The sequence below is a fragment of the Callithrix jacchus genome, chromosome 15 (genome assembly GCF_049354715.1).
Source record: "Callithrix jacchus isolate 240 chromosome 15, calJac240_pri, whole genome shotgun sequence".
Taxonomy (NCBI): Eukaryota; Metazoa; Chordata; class Mammalia; order Primates; family Cebidae; genus Callithrix; species Callithrix jacchus.
This window is the reverse complement of record NC_133516.1, coordinates 12502929-12523862: the sequence shown is the minus strand read 5'-3', so window position 1 is coordinate 12523862 and position 20934 is coordinate 12502929. Positions and strand designations below refer to the sequence as shown.

Below are 20934 nucleotides of genomic sequence, written 5' to 3'. Positions count from 1 at the left end.
AAGTTTCTCCACTGTAAGTGCCCTATACAAGGGTGCCGTTTTTAATCATTGATACCGTATCTTTACTCAACCTTTTCTATGTTTAGATATACAGATACCATTGTGCTACAACCGCCTACAGTATTCAGTATAGAGGAGCAACGGGCTACAGCACACAGCCTAGGTTTGTAGTAGGCTACACCATCTGCGTTTGTGTAAGTCACTCTGTGATCTTTCAGAACACACCCCAGTTGTTTAGTGACACATAACGTCTGTGAATTTATTTCACCAGAATAAAAAGCAAGGAATTCAAAGATGACAAATGATCAAATAGACAGTTTTCACAAGTAGTGGGCAGATCACAGCTGACGATCACTATAACACTACTAAACATAGAAATCAAGAACCTCAGATGTGATAGTACATATTGAAATTATGTTTCAAAAAGCAACTTCTGCACACTCTTCTAGGCCCCAAAAGAGTAATAAACTAGGCCAAGCACAGTGGCTCACTCCTGTAATCCTAGCATTTTGGGAGGCCGAGATGGGTGGATCATGAGGTCAAGAGAGTGAGACCATTCTGACTAATATGGTGAAACCCCGTTTCTCCTAAAAATACAAAAAAAATAAAATAAAATAAAATAAGTTTATCCCCCTACAACTTAACTGGCAAAGTCTACTATAAACTTTTCCCCTAAACCAGCTTTTGCTAGATACTGTAATTAAATAAAGAATTGGAATACTTACCAATAAGTCAGTAGTAGTCAGGGGTTTGTCCTTTATCTGAATTCCCTCCATGTTTTCTTCTTCTCTCACTACCTGCAAAATATCACCAACCCCTAATTTTCTCAAGAGTCATTTGTCAAAGTCAGTACTTAAACTGGTATACATGTCTGACACCAAACATCCCTGCTGCTAGTGCACCATGGCAGACAGGGCTTGAAAGGTAACAGTTTTATTTTGAGCAGGGGGCAAAGACAATGCAGCACTTCACAGCTACAGTGTAATTAGATCCTGCCTCAGTTTACTAAGAAAACACAGTGTACCCTTGAAGGTAACAGGTCTGAACTGGGCAGGACCATTTGTAAGTGGATTCTCTTCTGCCTCTGCCACCCTTTAGGCAGCAAGAACAACCCGTCCTGTCCCTCCTCCACCTTAGCCTACTTGACATGAACATGAGGAAGATGAAGGCCTTTATGATGATCCACTTCCACCTAACGAACAGTAAATATATTCTCTCTTCCTTACCATTTTCTTAATAACATTTTCTTCTCTCTAGCTTACTTTATTATAAGAATACAGTGTTATCAAACATATAACTTACAAAACGTGCTTAATCGACTGTTATTAGTAGGGCTTCTGGCCAACATTGTTGGTAGTTAAGTTTTTGGAGAGTCAAAAATTATACGCAGATTTTTGACTGTATGGGGGTTGGTGCCCCAATCATGTTGTTTAAGGCTCAACTATAATCAGATATTAATAGCATCTTAATTAGCAATACTAGGGAAGAATAGCCCTTATCACACCAGAAACAGACATGCTTTTTCTCAGAAGCCGGGATATCTTTCCCTCTGTGTTCTTCAAGGAACAATCTGACTGGTTAATCTCTCATCTGTCAAAAGCGCATACAATTTCCTTCTTTAAAGTATTTACAAGAGGAAAACATTAATTCACGTTAAAGTTGGAATAAAAAGCCATTTGATTTCTATACCTCATCCCTACCATTGGAAAAGAGTAGTTATTCATTGATTTTACTAATTCTGCCTAAATATAGATATTACTGGACCAAATCTTAGAACTAATTATTCTGTTGTTAAAAAAGAGGTTCAACTCAGGCTGGGCGTGGTGGCTCACGCCTGTAATCCCAGGATTTTGGGAGGCTGAGACAGGTGGATCCCCTGAGGTCAGCAGTTCGAGATCAGGCTGGGCAACATGGTGAAACCCCATCTCTACTAAAAATACAAAAAATTAGCTGGGTGTGGTGGTGGGCACCTGTGATCCCAGCTACTTGGGAGGCTGAGGCAGGAGAATTGCTTGAATCTCCAGAGACTGCAGTGAGCCGAGATCGTGCCATTGCACTCCAGCCTGGGTGACAGAGTGAGACTCCGTCTCAAAACAAAAACAAACAAATACAAAAGAGGTTCAACTCAGTTTTTCTTCTATCTGGTACAGTTGGGTAGTTGATTTTTCTTCTTGTGTTTTGTCTCATAGCTTTATTACAAATGCTAAGAAATGATACTAGTTTCGCGATTTTAGAACAGAGCTTAAACAAGAAGGTAAATTTTAAATCCCTGGCTATGGCTTTTATGTATATCAATTAGAAAAACATTACCATCTTTCACAATTATTGTAAAACATTGATCCTATCAAGGGCCAATTCTTCTTTCTTCACCAGAATTAGAAATACATCTGTCAGGAACTTCTTGATAACTTCCAACATGTTGATTAGTATTGAGGCAGAAAGCAACACAATCTTTAAAAGAGACAATGACTGGCTGGGCGCAGTGGCTCATGCCTGTAATCCCAGCACTTTGGAAGGCCAAGGCAGGCAGATCACTTGAGGTCAGAAGTTTGAGACCAGCCAAACTGGCTGACAAGGTGGAACTGGGTCTCTACCGAAAACACAAAAATTAGCTGGGCGTGGTGGCTCATGCCTGTACTCCCAGCTACTAGTCGGGAGGCTGTGGCACGAGACTAGAGGTGGAAACTGAACCCGAGAGGCGGAGATTGCAGTGATCTCAGATAGTGCCAATTCACTCCAGCCTGGGTGATGAAGTGAGATTCTGGAAAAAAAAAAAAAAAGACAATGACTAATTATGTTGACAAATCAATTAGGCAGATGTAATAGTTTCATAACAATACTTAGAGAAATAATGTTTGAGACCAAGCGTCCATGTCTTACTATAGAACTGAGTGAGACAGAGATTGTGGGAAACAATTGCTTTGAGCAGGGGGAAAGGACAATATAGCACTTCACAGCTATATCGTAACAATTAACCCAACCTGCCAGCTGGAGAAAAATCATGTGCATACCTGAGTACTTGTATTTAATTTCTAGTAAATCTCATGGATTTGATCCTTAATTCGTTGGTTCAACATTTTTATCTGCTTCATCCAAAACAAGCTGATCCATTTGAAAAGTTAGAAAAAAAATGTTTCACTTAACTGTGAGTTGGGCATCATGACTTCCTTCCAATTAGTAGAGTGTGGAAGGAGGGTAGAAGAGTAACTTTCCAGCATATAACCCTTCTGAATACTACCTCAGCCACGCAATCAAGGTCACAATCAACAGTCTTAACTCTCAATCTGATGTGATGAGAATCGCACTTTATATCTGTGGTCTTCCTCAGATATAAAAGCCCCAAATCCAAGTCTAATCCAGAGGAAAACGTCAATCAATTCTAACAGAAGGATATCCTACAAAATACCTAATACTCCTCAAAACTGTCAAGGTCATCAAAACTAAAAAATTCTGAGACTGTCACAGCCTAGAGGAGTCTAAAGACACACAACACCAAAGTGTAATGAATATGGTATCCTGGATAAGATTCTGGAACAGAAAAAGTAACTTACATAAAAACTAAGAAAACCTGAATAGGTTGTGGACCTTAGTTCATAATTATACATCAGTGTTGCTTCATTAATTGTGTCACACTGGCTGGGCCTGGTGGCTCACACCTATAATCCCAGCACTCTGGGGGGCCGAGGTGGGTGGATCACGAGGTCAGGAGTTTGAGACTAGCCTGGCTAATACGGTGAAACCCCGTCTCTACTAAAAATACAAAAATTAGCTGGGCATGGTGGCGCGTGCCTGTAATCCCAGCTACTCAGGAGGCTGAGGCCGGAGAATTGCCTGAACCCAGGAGGCAGAGGTTGCGGTGAGCCGAGATCGCGCCATTGCACTCCAGCCTGGGTAACAAGAGAAAAACTCCGTCTCAAAAAAAAAAAAAAAAACTTAGCTGGACATGGTGGCACATGCCTGTAGTCCCAGCTGCTTGGGAGGCTGAGGCAGGGGAATCATTTGAACCCAGGAGGCGGACGTTGCAGTGAGCAGAGATCGCGCCACTGCAGTCCAGCCTGGGCGACAGAAAAAGACTCTGTCTCAAAAAAAAAAAAAAAAGTATCATGTAACATAGTTACACCACAAATTTACCATACTAACATAAAATGTTAATAACAGGATAACGGGGTGCAAGGTATATGGGGACTCTTGTACTATCTTCTCTGTAAACCTGTAACTTCTTTCTGGAAACCTAAAACTGTTTGAAAAATAAAACAAAGTCTATTTTTAAAAAGTCTTAGTATCCCCTCTAGATATTCATGTGTAGCAACTTGCTTCTTTAGCCTATTTTCCCTCCTCTACCCTAAATATGACTCACTAAAAAATCTTAGGAAAAATCAAAATTGACATTTTCTACATTATTCTTCTGTGTTTAAGATGTACAAACAGTGAATACGCTCCACATTTACATCACCAGGGCAAGTTCTTCCTGATACATATTCACTGGTTTTCACTCACTTTAAAGACAAGTCCCTTTCCAGTAGGAAACTATGACTTATAGAGCGTTGATCTTAATGAAGCCTACCACTTTGTTAAAACAAGCTTCTACTTCATAGCTAATACAGCAGCAAGCTTTGAAAAGGGACAGCATGCAGATATCACAAACGACAAAGATTCCCAACTAATAGCACGTCACTGTGGTTTTCACGTTGGACATTGCATTTAAATTTGACAACAGTGAACACAAAAGGCATGGATCCTAGTCTACTACCCAGAAAGGAAGCTTCAGTGTGTCAGTCTGTTGAGATACAGCCCCTACATACCTGTATCTGCAAACTAGTTTCCGTTTAATTTGAGACAAAAACTCCCTGTGTGCAGGGACAATAGTTAAAAAGAATGTTCTGAATGGACTGCTTTATACTAAGCCTTAAGTATAAAGTTTTGTATTTTTATAAAACCCGAGGTATCTGGGAAGTTAGGTCCCCTGAGGGCAGACCTTAACCAGTGACTTGGTAGAGATGTAAACACTCCAGCTTGCTGGTTCTCTTGTAAGGACAACTCCAAGGATTGACAGTGCACACTGACTTCAGAGTTCAGCAGCACAGAGCCACCTCCAGGAGAACAGGCTTAGAGCAGCTTGCTCAGTGGCTTTCCTTCCCTTTCTATTCTATTTCCCTACTCCCTTGCGATTTTTTTCCTGAAAACTTTCTAGTTATTTTCACAGGAATTCCTGTTTTAGGATTTACTTCTGGGCTTCTAAGGCACATGATATAATAAGCTTTTTGGGTTTTTTTGTTTGTTTGTTGAGACGGAATCTTGCACTGTCACCCAGGCTGGAGTGCAATGGTGCAATCTGGGCTCACTGCAAACACTCCGCCTCCCGAGTTCAAGGGATTCTTCTGCCTCAGCCTCCCGAGTAGCTGGGATTACAGGCGTGCGCCACCACGACCAGCTAATTTTTTTTATTTTTAGTAGAGACAGGGTTTCACCATGTTGGCCAGGCTAGTCTCGAACTCCTGACCTTGTGATCCCTGCCCCCTGCCCTCCCAAAGTGCTGGGATTACAGGCCTGAGCCACCATGCCTGGCCCATAAAAAGTATTTTTAAGTGGATGACTCTTTATCTTTAAAAGCAGTATAACTTACTATTTTTTTTGACATATTCCAATGTAAAAGATAAAGTCACTTTGTCATTGCTGAATGTAAATAGAGAAAATTGATTTAGAAAAGTTTTAAAATTCAAATTTAAATATGAAAGATCTTCATTCTTTACCTGTGATACGTGCGTGCTACAGATATTTCTTCCCAATTCAGTTTTTTTTGTCTTTTGACTTTATGATTTATTCATCACGCCATTTATTTATGGTTTTTATTTTACTGCCTATGGGTTTTTGAGTCATAGTTAGAAAGCCGTTTTTTTAGTATTTGTATTGTTTCACTTTTCACATTTAGACCCCTGATCCACTTAGACTTTATTTTTGTTATGCAATGAGGTGTAGATCTAATTTTATCTTTTTCCAAACAGCCAACCAGTTTTGGCCCAGCTCTGTGTACTACAAAGCCCAACTCTGCCCCAATGTTACGTGATACCACCTTTAACTTTCCATGTGCACTTGGGGTTATTTCTGGATTTTCTATGCGATTCTACTTGTCTTTTTATATATTCACACACTAGTTCCACATGTTACAGAGATTTTTGTAACCTCTATCATCATAAAACCTCTATGACTGCCTTTAGAACCTCTATAATACAGTTTTAGTTACAGAAGCTAAAGACAAAAATAACTGTAAACCAATATGGAATTCTGGTTAGTTGGTCGGTTTTTCAAAGTAATACAGGTTAGCGATTTTGAAACTACTTTTTGTATACGATGGAGCAAATAAGTGAGTATCTTGTAGATAATGAGAGCCAGCTTTCTACTCTCAGAAAACACAGTTACAATTACAGAAAGGGCAGATCCGACTGAACCTTGAGATGCTGCACTGGAACTGAGGTTACAGTAAGAACTCAGCTGTTTTTTAAACATACATGTAGGTAGGTAGGCAAGTACATAGATAGATAGACATAAAACATCGATGAGCCTGGACTGAAGTGCGTATGGAAGTGTGGGGGTGTGTGCCTGTGTACACATATAAATTTACACATATATTTGCATACATACACACATATACATAAACACGCGTGTGTGTATCAATTCCTAGCGTTGTCTGCTGAGACAGTCTAGAAGCAGTGGCATCCTAGTAGCAACAAACAACCTACACAGCCGAGATACCGGCTGTAAAACAGCATTTTCCAGGAAAAGGAACAGGGACCTTGGGGAAAATGTCTGATTCCAAGGCAGGAGCAAAGTACACGATGAGCTTGGAACATCCTTTGCCCTTAAACAGGGAATGACGGGAACATGTTAACAAGACACGGGAACCAGAAGTAAACAAATGTATACACGGGGGAGAAAAGAAAGCGCTTCCTTACTGTAGAAAAAGAGAAACGAGCAAAGCGTTCTGTAGCTCGTGCCGCGTGGGGCGGGGGAGGACAGAGGCCCGGCTGCAGGAGGACGCCCTGTGGAAGGGGGACCAAGCCGCGTTCTCCCCGCACCTTCCACTGCCCCGCCCCCACGCACCGCTCCCCATTGCTTTTCGTCCCGTCACCTTGGCAACAGCAGCGGACTCAGGCAGTGACGCCACCGGTTTCTCGCCGCCGCCAGCAGCACTGACGCTGGAGAGGCCGCCGCCACGTCCCCGGGGCCCGGCCGCTAGTTGAAGTGCGGCTGCGTCTCCGTCGCCCGCCTCACCTCCGTTCGTTGTGAAAGCCTCTTGTCCTCCTCTGGCCACCGTCCAGGTCTGAACCAAGAAATGAGCCAATCCCAGGGAGGCATTCGGGCGGGAGCGTCCCTGTGGAAACCTCTCGGCGACGCTCTGCCAATCGGGCTGGCGCCCGCGCGGTCAGCCCCGGGCCCCGGGGAACCCTCGGGGTCTGCGCCTACGCCGGGGTGGTGTTGGGGTCTGGGAGGATCTGCTTTGTCCCCAGCCTTCCTGGGCCTTGGGTGTCCCTATCGCTGTTTCCGCGCGTGAACCGCAAGGGCCCACCCTTTCGCGGGCTCCAGGGCTGGAAACCCTCCTCTTGACCTTTGATGTTTAGAGAACCGAGGTGAAGAAGCATGGCGGGAGACTGTCGTAGGATACAAAGCCCTGGAGAATAAAACAATGCAAAATTGTGTAAGATTTTCAAAATGTAAAAAAAAAGCATTAGGAAATCCTTTTAACCGTCTCAAAACCGAAATTACTGAATATCTCAAAAACGAAAAAAAAAAAAGGCACTGCATATTAGTACCTGTGGGATCTACCAATGCAGTACTTTTAAAAATCAAAATAAAAGTAACTTGATAAACTTAGAAAAAATTAGCAAGGTAAACCTAAGAAAAACAGAAAGAAGGAATTTGTAAGAATAAAAGAAGAAAATAAATTAGCAAATAGAAATGGGAGTGAGAATACTAATAAGCAAAAGATTTGAAAAAGGCAACAATAGGGTGGTTGGCTAACCTAATCCAGAAAGAGAGGAGCACAATCAAAATACAAAATGATAAAGCGGAGATAACCAGAGGTACAGAAAAACTGAAAAGAATTGCACGATCAGTCAGTTCGATGTAATAAATCTGAAATCAGTTCGATGTAATAAATCTGAAAATTTGAATGAAATGGAGAAGATTCCAAGAAAATATAATTTACCAAAACATTCCAGAGACAGAAATTCTAAGTACATTACTGTAGAAGAAATCAATAATGTCAGAGACCTGCATTTCCCATAGCTGAATCCACAAAAGCACCGGGCCCAAAATATTCCTAGGAAAATTCCACTGTGAAAATTTGAGGAACAGAGTTGGTTGCTGTTGATTCTGTCTTAAGCACAGGAAAAAAAGGGAAACATTTCAAATTCTATTTGTGAAGTGAGCATAACACTTACACCAAAATCTCACAAAACACACATGCAGCATATACACATACACCGACCATAGAAATTCTTACTCATGAATATTACTGGAAAAATGCTAAATCAAATAAAAAATATCATGAAGTCTTTCTATCTCACTAGAAATAGCAGGGTACAGTGGCTTGTGCCTGTAGTCCCAGCTACTTGGGAGGCTGAAGTGGGAGGATCCCTTGAGCCCAGGAGCCAGCCTGGGCAACATAGTGAGACCTCCTGTCTCTAAAAAGCATTGCAAAGAAAAAAAATGTTGGCATCTTCAAGATGCAAAAAAAGGTATTTGAAAACATTCAACATACATTCTTGATTTTTTAAAAAATGTTAAAAAAATTTAGCAAATGATGTTGACACAACTAGGTAGCCATCTAGAAAAAATAAAGTTAGATCCCAACTCAACTCATACCTCACATCAAAATAAGTTCCAGATAAAGAGTACAGTGTACATCAGGCAGTCCAAGTTTGTAGGACTGTATGGCAAATGACAGTTAATGTGCCTGAGGCAAACTGTATGAGGCTTAAAAAAGAGTACAGTGAACAGATTATTTTGTTACCCAGGTAATAAGCATAGTAACTGGTAGGTATGGTAGGTAGTTCCTTTTTTTTTTTTGAGATGGCGTCTTGCTCTGTTACCCAGGCTGGAGTACAGTGGTGCGATCTCAGCTCACTGCAACCTCCGCCTCCCAGGTTCAAGCCATTCTGCCTCAGCCTCCCAGGTAGCTGGGACTACAGGCATGTACACCATGCCTGGCTAATTTTGTTGTGTTTTTAGTAGAGATGGGTTTTCACCATGCTGGCCAGGCTGGTCTTGAACTCCTGATCTCAAGTAATCTGCCCACCTCAGCCTCCCAAAGTGCTGGGATTACAGACATGAGCCAGTGTATCCGGCCGCCCCTGGTAGGTAGTTTTTCTGTCCTCTCCCTTTTCCCACCATTTACCCTCAAGTAGGCCCTGGTGTGTGTTCCCCTCTTTGTGTCCGTGCGTTCTCATTGTTTAGCTCCCATTTATAAGTGAGAACATGTGGTATTTGGTTTTTTGTTCCTGTGTTAGTTTGGATATGTCCTTCAGCTCCATGCATGTTGCTGCAAAATACATGATCTCCTTCTTTTTTATGGCTGTGTGGTTTTTTATGGTGTATATGTACATATATTCTTTATCCAGTTTACTATTGATGGGCATTTAGCTTGAGTCCATGTCTTTGCTGTTGTGAATAGTATTGCAATAAACATATAGGTGCATGTGTCTTTGTGGCAGAATGATTTATATTACTTTGGGTATATCTACAATAATGGGATTACTGTGTTGAATAGTAATTCTGATTTAAGTTATTTCAGAAATTGCCACACTGCTTTCCACAGTGGCTGAACTAATTTACATCCCTACCAGCAGTGTATAAGCATTCCCATTTTCACCCCTTGATTCCTGGACCCATGAATCCTGCCAATGGGAAAAAGAGTATCATATTTGGAATGTTGATTCAGAGCATATGCACATCTTGCCCCAGCCCCGCAAGGTATCACCACCTTGCTGGTGCTATAACTGCATCTTCAAGAAGCCATTTCACTGTACTATCAAGCCAGCTGCTCCAGGATGGTGGGGAATGTAAGATCAGTAAATTCTATGATCGTGGGTCAATCCAGACTTTTTCTGTTAAGTGAGTTCCTTGATGAGAAGCAATGCTGTATGGAATACAATGACAGTAGATGAGGCATTCTTTAAGTCCAGGGATGGCAGTGTTAGCAGAAGCACTGTGTGCATGGAAGGCGGATCTGTATTGAGAGTGTCTATTCCAGAAATTAAAAAACGCTGCTGCCCCTTCCAGGATGGAAGTAGTCCAGTATGATCAACCTGCACCAGGTAGCTGGCTGATCTCTTCAGCGAATGGTACCTTATCAGTGTTGGTCTCTGCTGCTGGCAGATTGGGCACTCTGCCAATTGCAGGTTGGGTGAATGGAAGTGCATGTTGCTCAGGTCATGATTACTGTCTGTGTCTTTCACCGTGGCTGCTTTGTTCTTGAGCCCATTGGGCAATGATAGGAATGGCTGAGGAAAGAGGCTGGCTCATATCCACAAAACAAGTTATTTACTTGACTATTAAAATCCTCTGCTATCACCCTTCTGTGAGCATTCACATGGGACATAAATATCTTCACATTTTTGCCTATTCAGAGAGGTCTATCCATATACCTTTTCCCCAAATTTCCTTGCCTTTTTAATCATGTTCCTTCCCAGTTTCTGACCGTTCAGCCAGACCATTGGCTACAGCTCATAAATTGGTATATAATCACATGTCTGTACCTCTCTCCTTCATGACAAAGTGAACAACCATGTGTACTGCTTGAAGTTCCTCCCACTGGAGTGGAGGGGGGGCAAATTTCCCTTCACTACTCTCCTTCAAGAATGTCTCAAAAGGTCGTGCAGAGCAGCATTTGTCCACTTTCAGGTGGCGCCTGCATATCGTGCTGCATCTGTAAACCAGGCCCAAGTTTTCTCTTCCTGTTAACTGATCATAGGGAGTGTCACGTGAGGTCATATGTGGAGGCTGGGAGAGAGGAGAGTGTAGCAGGGTACAATGAGCATTGGAACCCTTCTTGTAACTCACCTGTGCCTTCAGAGCTCGGGCCTGATCACATATGTGTCACTTTCATTTGGTGTTGGAGTGCTGCTGTTCATGCCCAGCTGCATGGCTTGGTGGGTCAGATAACACCTCACTGACATTGCCCAGCTCAGGCTGGATGGTAACTTGGTTGTCCATGGTTAAGCATGGAGTCAGTAGCATAACAAGAGCCATTTCTCAAAACAAGTGTAGTTGTAGAGAGTGGCCCCACTCTGCTGAAAACATTCTAAGGGCCTGTGCGGCAATTCACATAGGTGCCTGCCGGAGCCTACACACAGCATCCCTGTCTGCTGCTGATACTTCAAGCACCATTTAGATCCCCTGAATCACGCGGCTCAAGTGGCAGAGAGGCTTGCATGGCAGCCTGGACCTGTGGCAGAGCCTTCTCTTATTCTGGGCCCCACTCGAAACGAGCAGCTTTTCAGGTCATTTGGTAGAGGAGTTGGAGCAACACACCCAAACGAGGAATATGTTGCTTTTGACATCCAAAGAGGCCCATTAGGTGTTGTGCCTTTTTGGTTGTGGGCCAGATGTGACAAATTATTCTTTACCTTAGAAGGGATATTGGGCCGGGCATGGTGGCTCACAACTGTAATCTCAGCACTTTGGGAGGCCAAGGTGGGCAAATCATGAGGTCAGGAGATCGAGACCATCCTGGGCAACATGGTGAAACCCGGTCTCTACTAAAATACAAAAAATTAGCTGGGTGTGGTAGCATGCACCTGTAGTCCCAGCTACTCAGGAGGCTGAGGCAGGGGAATCACTTGAACCCGGGAGGCAGAGGTTGCAGTGAGCCAAGATTGCGCCACTGCACTCCAGACTGGGTGACACAGTGAGACTCTGTCACAAAGAAAAAAAAAGAAGGGATATCTTGGCATGCTCTACACTACTGGACCTATAGAAATTTCACTGGCGTGTGCATGTTCTCACTCATAAGTGGATATTGAACAATGAGAACACACAGACACATGGAGGGGAACATTGCACATGGGGGCCTGGGGGCCTAGAGGAGGAATAGCAGGAGGTGGGGGGATTGGGGAGGGATAGCATTAGGAGAAATACCTAATGTCGATGACAGGGCGATGGATGCAGCAAATCACCACCATGGCACGTGTATACCTATGTAACAAACCTGCATGATCTGCACATGTACCCCAGAACTTAAAGTATAGTAAATAATTTTTAAAAACTTGACTGGTGGAGGTCTCTGAATTTTAGTTAAATTCATTTCCCAACTTCTGACATGCAAATGTCTTCCCAATAAATTTAGGCTAGTTGCTACTTTTTGCTAAATCGCTTCAGCATAATGTCATCAATGTAAGAGACCAGTATGGCATCCTGAGGGTGAGAAGGATAATCAAGATCACTGTGAATTGAATTATGACATAGAGCTGGAGAGTCAATGTACCCTTGAGGTACGAAAGTGAAGGTATATTGTTGGCCTCGCTAGCTGAAAGCAAACTGCTGCTGGTGGTCTTTTTTTTTTTTTTTTAACAGATCTAGAGAAGAAAGCATTTGTCAGATCAATAGCCACACACTGGGTAGTGGAGGATGTATTAATTTGCTCAAGCAAGGATACCACATCCGGTACAGCAGCTGCAATTGGAGTCACAACCTGGCTAAGCTTCTGATAATCCACTGTCATTCTCTAAGATCCATCTGCCTTCTGCACAGGCCAAATAGGCAAGTTAATCAGGATATGGTGGGAATCACCACCCCTGCATCTTTTGAGTTCTTAATGGTGGCACGAAGCTCTGCGGGAATACTGCGCTCCTCCAGGGACGCGATATTACTTTTGGTTTACTATTTTCCTGTGTAGAAGCAGTTCTAGTGGCTTGCGCTTGGCCTCTGCATCATAGCCTTCACCCCACAGGTTAGAAAACCTATATGGGAATCTGCCAGCTGCTGAGAGTATCTATTCCAATTACACATTCTGCAACTGGGGAAGAAACCACAGGATGGAGTCAGAGGCCCCAACTAGGCCCACTGTAGGACAGACTTGAGCTAGAACTCTTAGTCTATTTAGGCTTCTCTAACAAGATACCTTAGACGTGGGGCTTATAAACAACAGAAATTTCTTCTTACACATCAGGAGGCTGAGAAGTACGAGATCAGGGTGCCAGCATGGCTAGGTTCTGGCAAAGGCCCTCTTCCAGGTTGCAAAATGCCAACTTCTTGCTGTGTCCTCATGTGGCAGAGAGGGCAACCAAGCTCCCCTCAGGCCTCTTTTATAAAGGCCAATCCCATTCATGAGGGTTCTACCATTATGACCAAATCACACCCCAAAACCTCCACCTCCAATTCCTATCACTTTGGCGGTTATGATTTCAACATATGAATCTTGGAAAGACACAAACATTCAGACTATAGCAAACTTCAGTGGCCACCTGATCTCCATTAGCCCCTATTTTGACTGGTGGGTCACAGTGATGTTTTTGGTGTCCTGGAATTAGTGCCAGTTCAGAGTCCTATAATCCCCAAAAGGCCTCATTATTTCCTTTTCCCTAATGTACAGCTACCTTAGTAAATTGCCACAGGTCCTTTGGGTGAGGCTGGGAGAAGGATTAACAGTATAAAATTTTGGCTGAAAAGGTGTTCTTTCCCAAAGGGGACCCAATTTGATCTTCATTAAAGGTGTTCTGGGACTGTAAACTGACTCAAATCCTGGAATTAAATGAGGGCTTATGACTCTCCATTTTTAAGATTTAAGTTAGACTTTTGTTCACTTGACCTAGAAACCTTTCTGCTGATACAGATCAAGTAAGAATTTAGTAGGCCTCCTATCTATTCTACTTTTTGAAAGATCATGATCAACTAGCAAATGCTGAGGTCTGCAAGAGCCAGACCATTTCAAGTACTGCTTTGACTCGCCGTCCCTTGTGGTAATCACATTCACCTCACCTTTGATGACCGAGAGCTGCCACTTGGTCCCTGCCACCCTGAGATCCACTTATTCCTGTGGCATTTCAGTTTTCCAACTCAGCGACTGTACTTCCCACTGTAAGGCCTGGCCTACAGAAAAGAATGATCACAGAGCTCTTCAAGAATGCCAGGGCTACCCTCAGATATTGCTCACAGTTGTGGTGAAAGGTATCTCTTGTACCCTGCCAAGTGGGTGAGCAGGTCTTAAATGATGAATCTGCTCCAACAATCCAATCTCCCCAAGCCTTTGAATCCCTTCCTCTACATTACGCCAAGGCAGGTCAGGAATTTCTAACTCACTTTGGGGATTAGGATTTCAACATATAAACCTACGTAGAATGCACGAGCCACCTTTTTGTCCAGGCGTCCGCCAACCAACCAAATAAGACTGTTTGAATCCCTTCTAGCTCAGCTGCAGTGTTAAAGGCAGAATCTCTGCTTTGTGGGCCCTTCTCAGTAAATTCAGCCTGACCAATTTTATGTTCTTTATGTCGATATCTCATGCCCTTAATTCCATTGCCACATATGTTCCCCAGATTGTGTCTGTATAAATTAGAAAACTCGAGAAGTTCTTTTGAAGCATAGTATCCCCCTGCACTTTGTAACTCGCCTTTGGAGCCTGCTGGGACTTGAGTTTAGTTATAGGTCTAGAAGCAAAGAAGGGTGGTGTGGGTGGATCCTGAAGAGAATCTGCACTGTCCTGCAAAGGCAACTGACCCGGGGAGGCCATCACAGTTTCCTCTGGCAATGCAGGGTTAATCCCCTCAGATGGCGGTAAGGAGGATACTTGTACTGCAAAGACTCCGAAGAATTTCAGGGCAAAATGTCCTCAGCTCCATCAGGGTCTTCCCATGTGTCCTCATTCCAGCTTTCGGGATCCCATTCTTTCCAATGTGCTCACTTTAAAAGTAGAACTTTTCAAGGGTGGGAATTCAATGTGTGTTGTAATTAAGTCACTCGTGGAATGAGAGAAAACCACACAGGGAAATACATGGGAAGAGAGCACGGCAGGTGCAGAGGTAGAGGCAGATGTGCGGCCCACCCTCCACATGTGTACATGTGTGCACACTCCACCCTGACACCAGGGTGGCAGGCTGATTTAAGAAAACAAAAAGATGGCAGTGGAATGGCTGTTAGGATGGTGTGAGCTCAAGTAACATGTCACTTCTTAGGTCTGCCTATTCAATCAGCTGTAGAGTAAGTAGGATCTTTTCCAATGCCACTTTTCAGTCTCCGGCACCAACTGGGTGTCCAGCAATTCAATTCAAATGTATTTTAACTATCTGGAGTTATTATAGACACCACAGGCTAAGGGCACAGTCCCATAAGACTGCCCCTTAATTCAGACACCAATTACAGATCCTCAGCCTTCCATACTTCCGGTTGGCTATAAATATAGAGTTCCCCTGGCTTCCTCCTCTAGATTGGTAATCTGCTAGAATGACTCCCAGAACTCAGGAAAGTGCTTGACTATAAGGGATACACCTCAGGAAAACCAAACGGAAGAGGTCGGTAGGGCAAAGTACAAGAGGTCATGGGACGCAAAGCTTCTGCGCCCTCCAGGTGTACCACCCTCCCGGCACTGCATGTGTTCACCAATCCAGAAGCTCACAGACACCATCATCTAGGGATTTTTTTTTTTTGAGACAGGGTCTCATTTTGTCACACAGGCTGGAGGGCCGTGGTGTGACCTCAGATCACTGCAGCCTCAACCTCCTGGGTTCAAGAGATTCTCCCTCCTTAACCCCCCCCAGTAGTTGAAACTACAGGCATGTGGCCACCATGCCCAGCTAATTTAAAAATTTTTTTTGTTAAGATGGGGTTTGGCCATGTTACCTGGCTAGCCTCAAATTCCTGAGCTCAATAGATCTACCTTCCTTGTCCTTCCAAAGTGCTGGGATTTATAGGCGTGAGCCACGTATCTGGGCTCATTTAGGGGTTTTTACCAAGGCTCTGCTCTGAAAGCATGATTGATTAAATCATTGGCCCTTGTTGTTAACTCTACCTGCAGCACTTTTCCCCTTCCTAGAGGCTGGGGGATAAGGCCGAGAGTTCCAACCTTCTACAAAGGCTTGGTCTTTCTGGTGACCAGGCTGTGTTTGAAGCTATCTAGGGATCTGCTAAGAGTCTCTTCATTAGAACAAAAGACACTCTTATCACACTATCACTCAAGAAATTCCTGAGATTTAGGAGCTGTATGCCAGGACCTTGGGGCAAAGACCAAATCTCTTCCCCATAGCACAATCATACTAAGATTTGCAATCTAAGAAGTTTGAAGAGCTGTAGTCTAGACCAGTGGTGCTCAAAGGGTAATCTCAGGACTTTAGTACCATCAATTTTCTTGGGGACTTGTTAGAAATGAAGATTCTTGAGTACCATTCCAGATTACTAAATCAGAATCCTGGAGGTGGGGCCCAGAAATCTGTGTTTTAGTAAAAATGACTTCTATTCCCAGGTGATGCTGCTAAAGTTTGAGAACCACAGATGTAGATAAAACTGGCGGCCTTCTTGGTGCCCAGGAATCTCCACCCTCACCTGTGGCACCAGGAGCTGTGCCAGCCACTGCTAGCCAAGGTAGGTCCTTTGTCTGTCATTCCTTTGTCAGAGGCTGCACTGATCATTCACCCACCGGGAGGTGGGGCCTACAGGGATGTGGAGCTTGGGCAATTTTTTACTGGAAGGCAGAGAATGGTCTAGGTTTTTACTACACAGTTTAGTCCCTTACAGTGGCACCTGCAAATGAGGCAGGATGCTGTTGTGAGGCCTCAATGGTGTTCGTAAAATGTCTAACACCATGCTAGATATAGAACAGTCACTTGCTATATGGCGGTGGTAGCTGCTGTACCTGACACTGCCTATCACAACCATAATAGATGTTCAGTTGATAGGAGTGATTGTTAATTGGTTCACTGGAGAAGGAAGCAGGCTTTTCCAGCTTGTTCCTCTGATTTTGCCAGCCAAGATGTCTTAGTCTGTTTTGTGCTGCTGTAACAGAACACCATGGACTGGGTAATTGATAATGAACAGAAATTGCTTTGGCTCATGGTTTAGGGGGCTGGGAAGTCTAAGATCGAGGGACTGCACCTGGTGAGAGCCTTCATGCTGCATCGTAACATGGTGGAAGGCATCACGGGGTGAGAGGAAGAGAAAAAGGGACCAAACGCATCCTTTTATCAGGAACTGGCTTCCAGCTAATGGCATAATTCATTCGTGAGGATGGAGCCCTCCAGCTAATGGCATAATTCATTCATGAGGATGGAGCCCTCATGACCTAATCGCCTCTTAAAGGTCCACTTTCTCAATGCTGTTGCATTGAGGATCCAACACATGAACTTTTGGGAACACATTCAAACCACAGCATGAATAGGCATAAGAGATCATAATTAGGGAAGGTGGGAGGGTGGAAAGGAAGAAGACAGAAAGGATGTCAGTATTCACAAAAGCAATAGAGACAATGACCATTTTCTTGGAAGAACAAGGAGATTTGGGCTATTGAACACTATGTGGTCATTTCTTAGACTTCTTTTTTTTTTTTTTGAGACAGAGCCTCACTCTGTTGCCCAGGCTGGAGTGCAATGGCTGATCTCATCTCACTGCATCCTCTGCTTCTTGGGTTCAAGCAATTCTCCTGCCTCAGCCTCCCAAGTAGTTATGATTACCGGTGCCCACCACCGCACTTGGCTAATTTTTGTATTTTTAGTAAAGACAGGGTTTCGCCATGTTGGCCAGGCTGGTTTCAAACTCCTGACCTCAGGTGATCCACCCTCCTTGGCCTCCCAAAGTGCTGGGATTACAGGCATGAGCCACTGCACCCAGCTGGTCATTTCTTTTTAATTCTAGTTATAGGATTTCAGAGCTGGAAAAGGGAAGTTGGAGGTCACAGAGCTACCTTCTTACTGCCCAGGGGAAGCAGTAAAGGCCCTGAGAGAGCAAGTGTTAGAGATTACAGCAGAATTAGTTTCCAAGGATAGGTACTGCCTGCTACATCTCACCATAACATGGGCCCAGTTATTTGACATGGAAACCTTTGAAGACTGTGAAAGTACCAAAGATGTGACCAGCACTGTGAGTGTGATTTATTTCCTTTCTCTTTTTGTTCTCATTCTTATTTGTAAGCTCCTCCTCCCTCTGTTCTCTTCTCCATTCCTTCTCTTCTTCATTTTCATGATTCTCATCCATAAGGACCTGGCCTAAGCCAGAAAGCTGTTACCGGATCTTCGAAGTGACCCTGATACTCCCAGCCCAGCACACCCCACGTCATTGTTTTCTTTACAAGGTGCTGGTTTCTGCTGACGAAAACTCACAATTGGCTCTGACTGGGCACCAGGTTTCTGATTACTCTCAATAGGAAACACGTCATTTGGTTCCTTGAAAATACTTGTGATCCTTGAATAGCCAGAAACCACCATGTAAACATAATTCAAAAGCTGCCTCCCCTCTTGTGGTTCTTTAATCCTTTTTTTCTGAGATGGAGTCTCACTCTGTTGCCAGGCTGGAGTCAAATGGCACGGTTTTGGCTCACTGCAACCTCTGCCTCCTATTTAAGCAGTTCTCCTGCCTCAGCCTCCCGAGTAGCTGGGATTACAGGTTCGTGCCACCATACCCAGCTAATTTTTGTATTTTTAGTAGAGACGGGGTTACTCTGTGTTGGCCAGGCTGGTGCTGAACTCCTGACCTCCCAAAGTGCTAAGATTACAAGTGTGGGTCACCACGCCCGGCCTTTTAACCCTTTTTTAAATCTCTTGCAAAAGGTGGCTGTGAAAATGGTTGCTCTGTGGCCGAGGACGATGGCTCACGAAGGTAATCTCAGCAATCTGGGAGGCAGAGGCAGACGGGTCGCTTGAGCCCAGGAGTTCGAGACCAGCCTGGGCAACATGGTGAAACCCCATCTCTAAAAAAATTAAAATAAAATAAAATAAAAGGAAAGGAAAGAAAAAATCCTTGCTCTGCTTTGCAGGCAGAGTGCAAAGTGCCCAACTTCACAGGAGGGAAAAACCTTTCTACAAATCTCATGTTACAGATAAACGTCATTTCTCAACCACAGCCCACACATTACAGAAAGCATTAAAAAAATGTCCTCAACCCCGTGGGATGGGTGGCTATTCCCAGAATTTGGATCCAGGGTGTTCACAGCTTGGCTTTTTACATACCGAAGAGGAAAGAGATGGCTGAAAACATCCGCATGGGTGGTCCCGGCACTCTGCCGGCTGAGTATTCAGGGACTCCAGTTGTAGAAAGGATTGGGGGACAGCCTGACCGAATTCGCATTTGCTCAGGCGTTTCCCGTGGAGCTCTGCTAAACTGGGGCTAGTCTTTTGCTGCCAGTCAGAAAGTTTCTGCGCCTACCTAGGGAAACCACGGGATAATGGGCTCATGGGGAGGAGGACCGGCATAGAGGATGCGCCGCAGCCTCTCCAGAAGGTAGTACTAGCGCGCCCAACTGGTGACAGACGGAGCGGTGGCCAGGGCGCAGGTGCGGCCAGCGGAGGCGAAGAACCGCGTGGGACAACCCCAGTGTGTGGGGGGGAACACACGCCAGCCGCCCCCTGGTCAGGAGCTGCGGCCTGCAGCGAGGCCTCACCCAGCCTCGCGCCCCGGGTCCTGCGGGATGGCAGCACCTCTCAGGGTCAGCCCGCTTCTCTCCGCGGCTCCTCAGCAGACACCGCGCGGGAAAGGAGGGGCGGAGACCCGGCCGGCGCGTGTCTGGGGATCTTAACCCCGGTGCGGCTGGAGCGCCTCCGTCGCTGTCTCCCCGCCCCACGGTTCCGAGGAAGGACCGTGAGGAGCCCCCACCCCGGGGGCTGGAGCGCGGGCTCCCCGCAGGGAAAGGGGCGCTGCGTTCCCGCCCCCAAAACGGGCGGCGGTTGGGCGCGTGCGTGCCTCCGCGAGAGCCCCCAGCTGCCCCAGCGGGCGGGAAGAGGTGGGCGTGGGGGCTGTGGGGCGTGTGGGGCGTGAGGCGTGCGGCGCTGGGGCGTGGGGCGTGGGGCGTGCGGGGCGTGCGGCGCCGGGGCGTGGGGCGTGCGGGGCGTGGGGCGTGCGGCGCCGGGGCATGGGGCGTGCGGGGCGTGAGGCGGCGCCGGGGCGTGGGGCGTGGGGCGGGAGGCGCCAAAGTGTGGGGGGCGTGGGGCGGGCAGTGCCGAGGAGCCGCTACCACCTGCCGTCATCCCTGCGCGCGGCGGGGCTTCCCTCACCCCCCAGTCCTGGTAGGCGGCGCCGGAGACCCAGGGGCCGAGACCGCGAATCTGGAGTCCGCGGCGCTCGCCCGGCCAGGCTGGCGACTCGCTTCGTTTTGCAGAGCGGCTGCTCCCCTCCCGGTCCAGCTGCGACGCTAGGAAAGCGTCAGACTCAGTCTGTCACGGGAGCCCGCGCGTGGCGTGACGAGGGAGAGCTGGGCTCGGCGGCGAGGGACTCGTTTCGTGCCTGGAGAGGCAGGAAGAGGGCGCGGGCAGCGCATCCTCGGGCGGGGACGCCCTGAAAACAGCCACCGCAGCGGTGGACACAGTTTGTTTGGCTTTATTTGTACGGAGTGCATTTTCAGTGACGTGCGGTCTTGCTTCAAAGAAGAAATGCCCCCCCAAGAGCTCAGCCGGCGACTGGCCGCAGTGACCACGCATGTCGGTAAACGAAGCTTTCATTTTACCTGCGTTGTATGAATGGCGGGTGGGGACCTGGTCTCTGGGCTGTGTCTGGGCCTCGCCGCTCCGGGTCCTGCCTGCGGCGCCCAGCGGGGGGGCATCCTGGGGCGCGCCGCTGGTGGGGGTCGGGGGTCCGAGGCAGGCGCCTTCGCCAGGTGGTTGCCGAGTCCGCTGAGCCCCAAGCCCAGGGCTGCTGGGCTGTTAGCATCCGTCAGCTGCTTAGCACTGGAGTGGAGTGGGTGGGAAGTTACGATCTGCTTTGGGGGTTACTGAGAAAGGAGAGGGCATAAGAGGAACGAATGCC

At 45.9% G+C, this 20934-nt stretch overlaps 1 protein-coding gene, 2 long non-coding RNA genes and 2 other non-coding genes across 23 annotated transcripts in view; 2 read left to right on the top strand and 3 right to left on the bottom strand.

The window, feature by feature from the left end:
* LOC118147844 (uncharacterized) overlaps positions 1-19982 on the bottom strand; it is a 148755-nt gene extending 128773 nt beyond the window's left edge. For 3 of the 5 annotated variants that reach the window (XR_013527149.1, XR_008476913.2, XR_008476915.2), the window contains exons 1-4: positions 19146-19982; positions 7127-7666; positions 2311-2761; positions 726-797 (exon numbers count right to left, since the gene is read on the bottom strand). This is a non-coding gene — a long non-coding RNA (uncharacterized LOC118147844). Of the gene's footprint in view, positions 1-233; positions 588-725; positions 798-2310; positions 2762-7126; positions 7667-8268; positions 8375-19145 lie in introns of those variants that run through there. The other 2 variants (XR_004734481.3, XR_004734480.3) reach the window with 2 other exon arrangements.
* LOC118148175 (small nucleolar RNA SNORA63) lies at positions 868-998 on the bottom strand. The gene has a single exon (XR_004734951.1). It is a non-coding gene; the product is annotated as a small nucleolar RNA SNORA63 (small nucleolar RNA).
* Positions 2079-2256, bottom strand: LOC118148234 (small nucleolar RNA SNORA81). Its single transcript, XR_004734998.1, has one exon. It is a non-coding gene; the product is annotated as a small nucleolar RNA SNORA81 (small nucleolar RNA).
* LOC144579488 (uncharacterized) lies at positions 7152-7794 on the top strand. The gene is made up of 2 exons (XR_013527162.1): positions 7152-7316; positions 7617-7794. It is a non-coding gene; the product is annotated as an uncharacterized LOC144579488 (long non-coding RNA).
* Positions 19983-20127: 145 nt separating the features above from the next.
* The window catches only part of MCF2L2 (MCF.2 cell line derived transforming sequence-like 2), a 264853-nt gene continuing 264046 nt past the window's right edge, over positions 20128-20934 (top strand). For all 15 annotated transcript variants that reach the window (XR_013527026.1, XR_013527027.1, XR_013527032.1 and 12 more), the window contains exon 1: positions 20128-20613. Coding sequence is in view for 6 of the 15 variants with exons in the window: in XM_078350245.1 (XP_078206371.1) it covers positions 20562-20613 (52 nt within the window). In the remaining 9 variants the exon portion in view is untranslated. The remainder of the gene's footprint in view (positions 20614-20934) is intronic.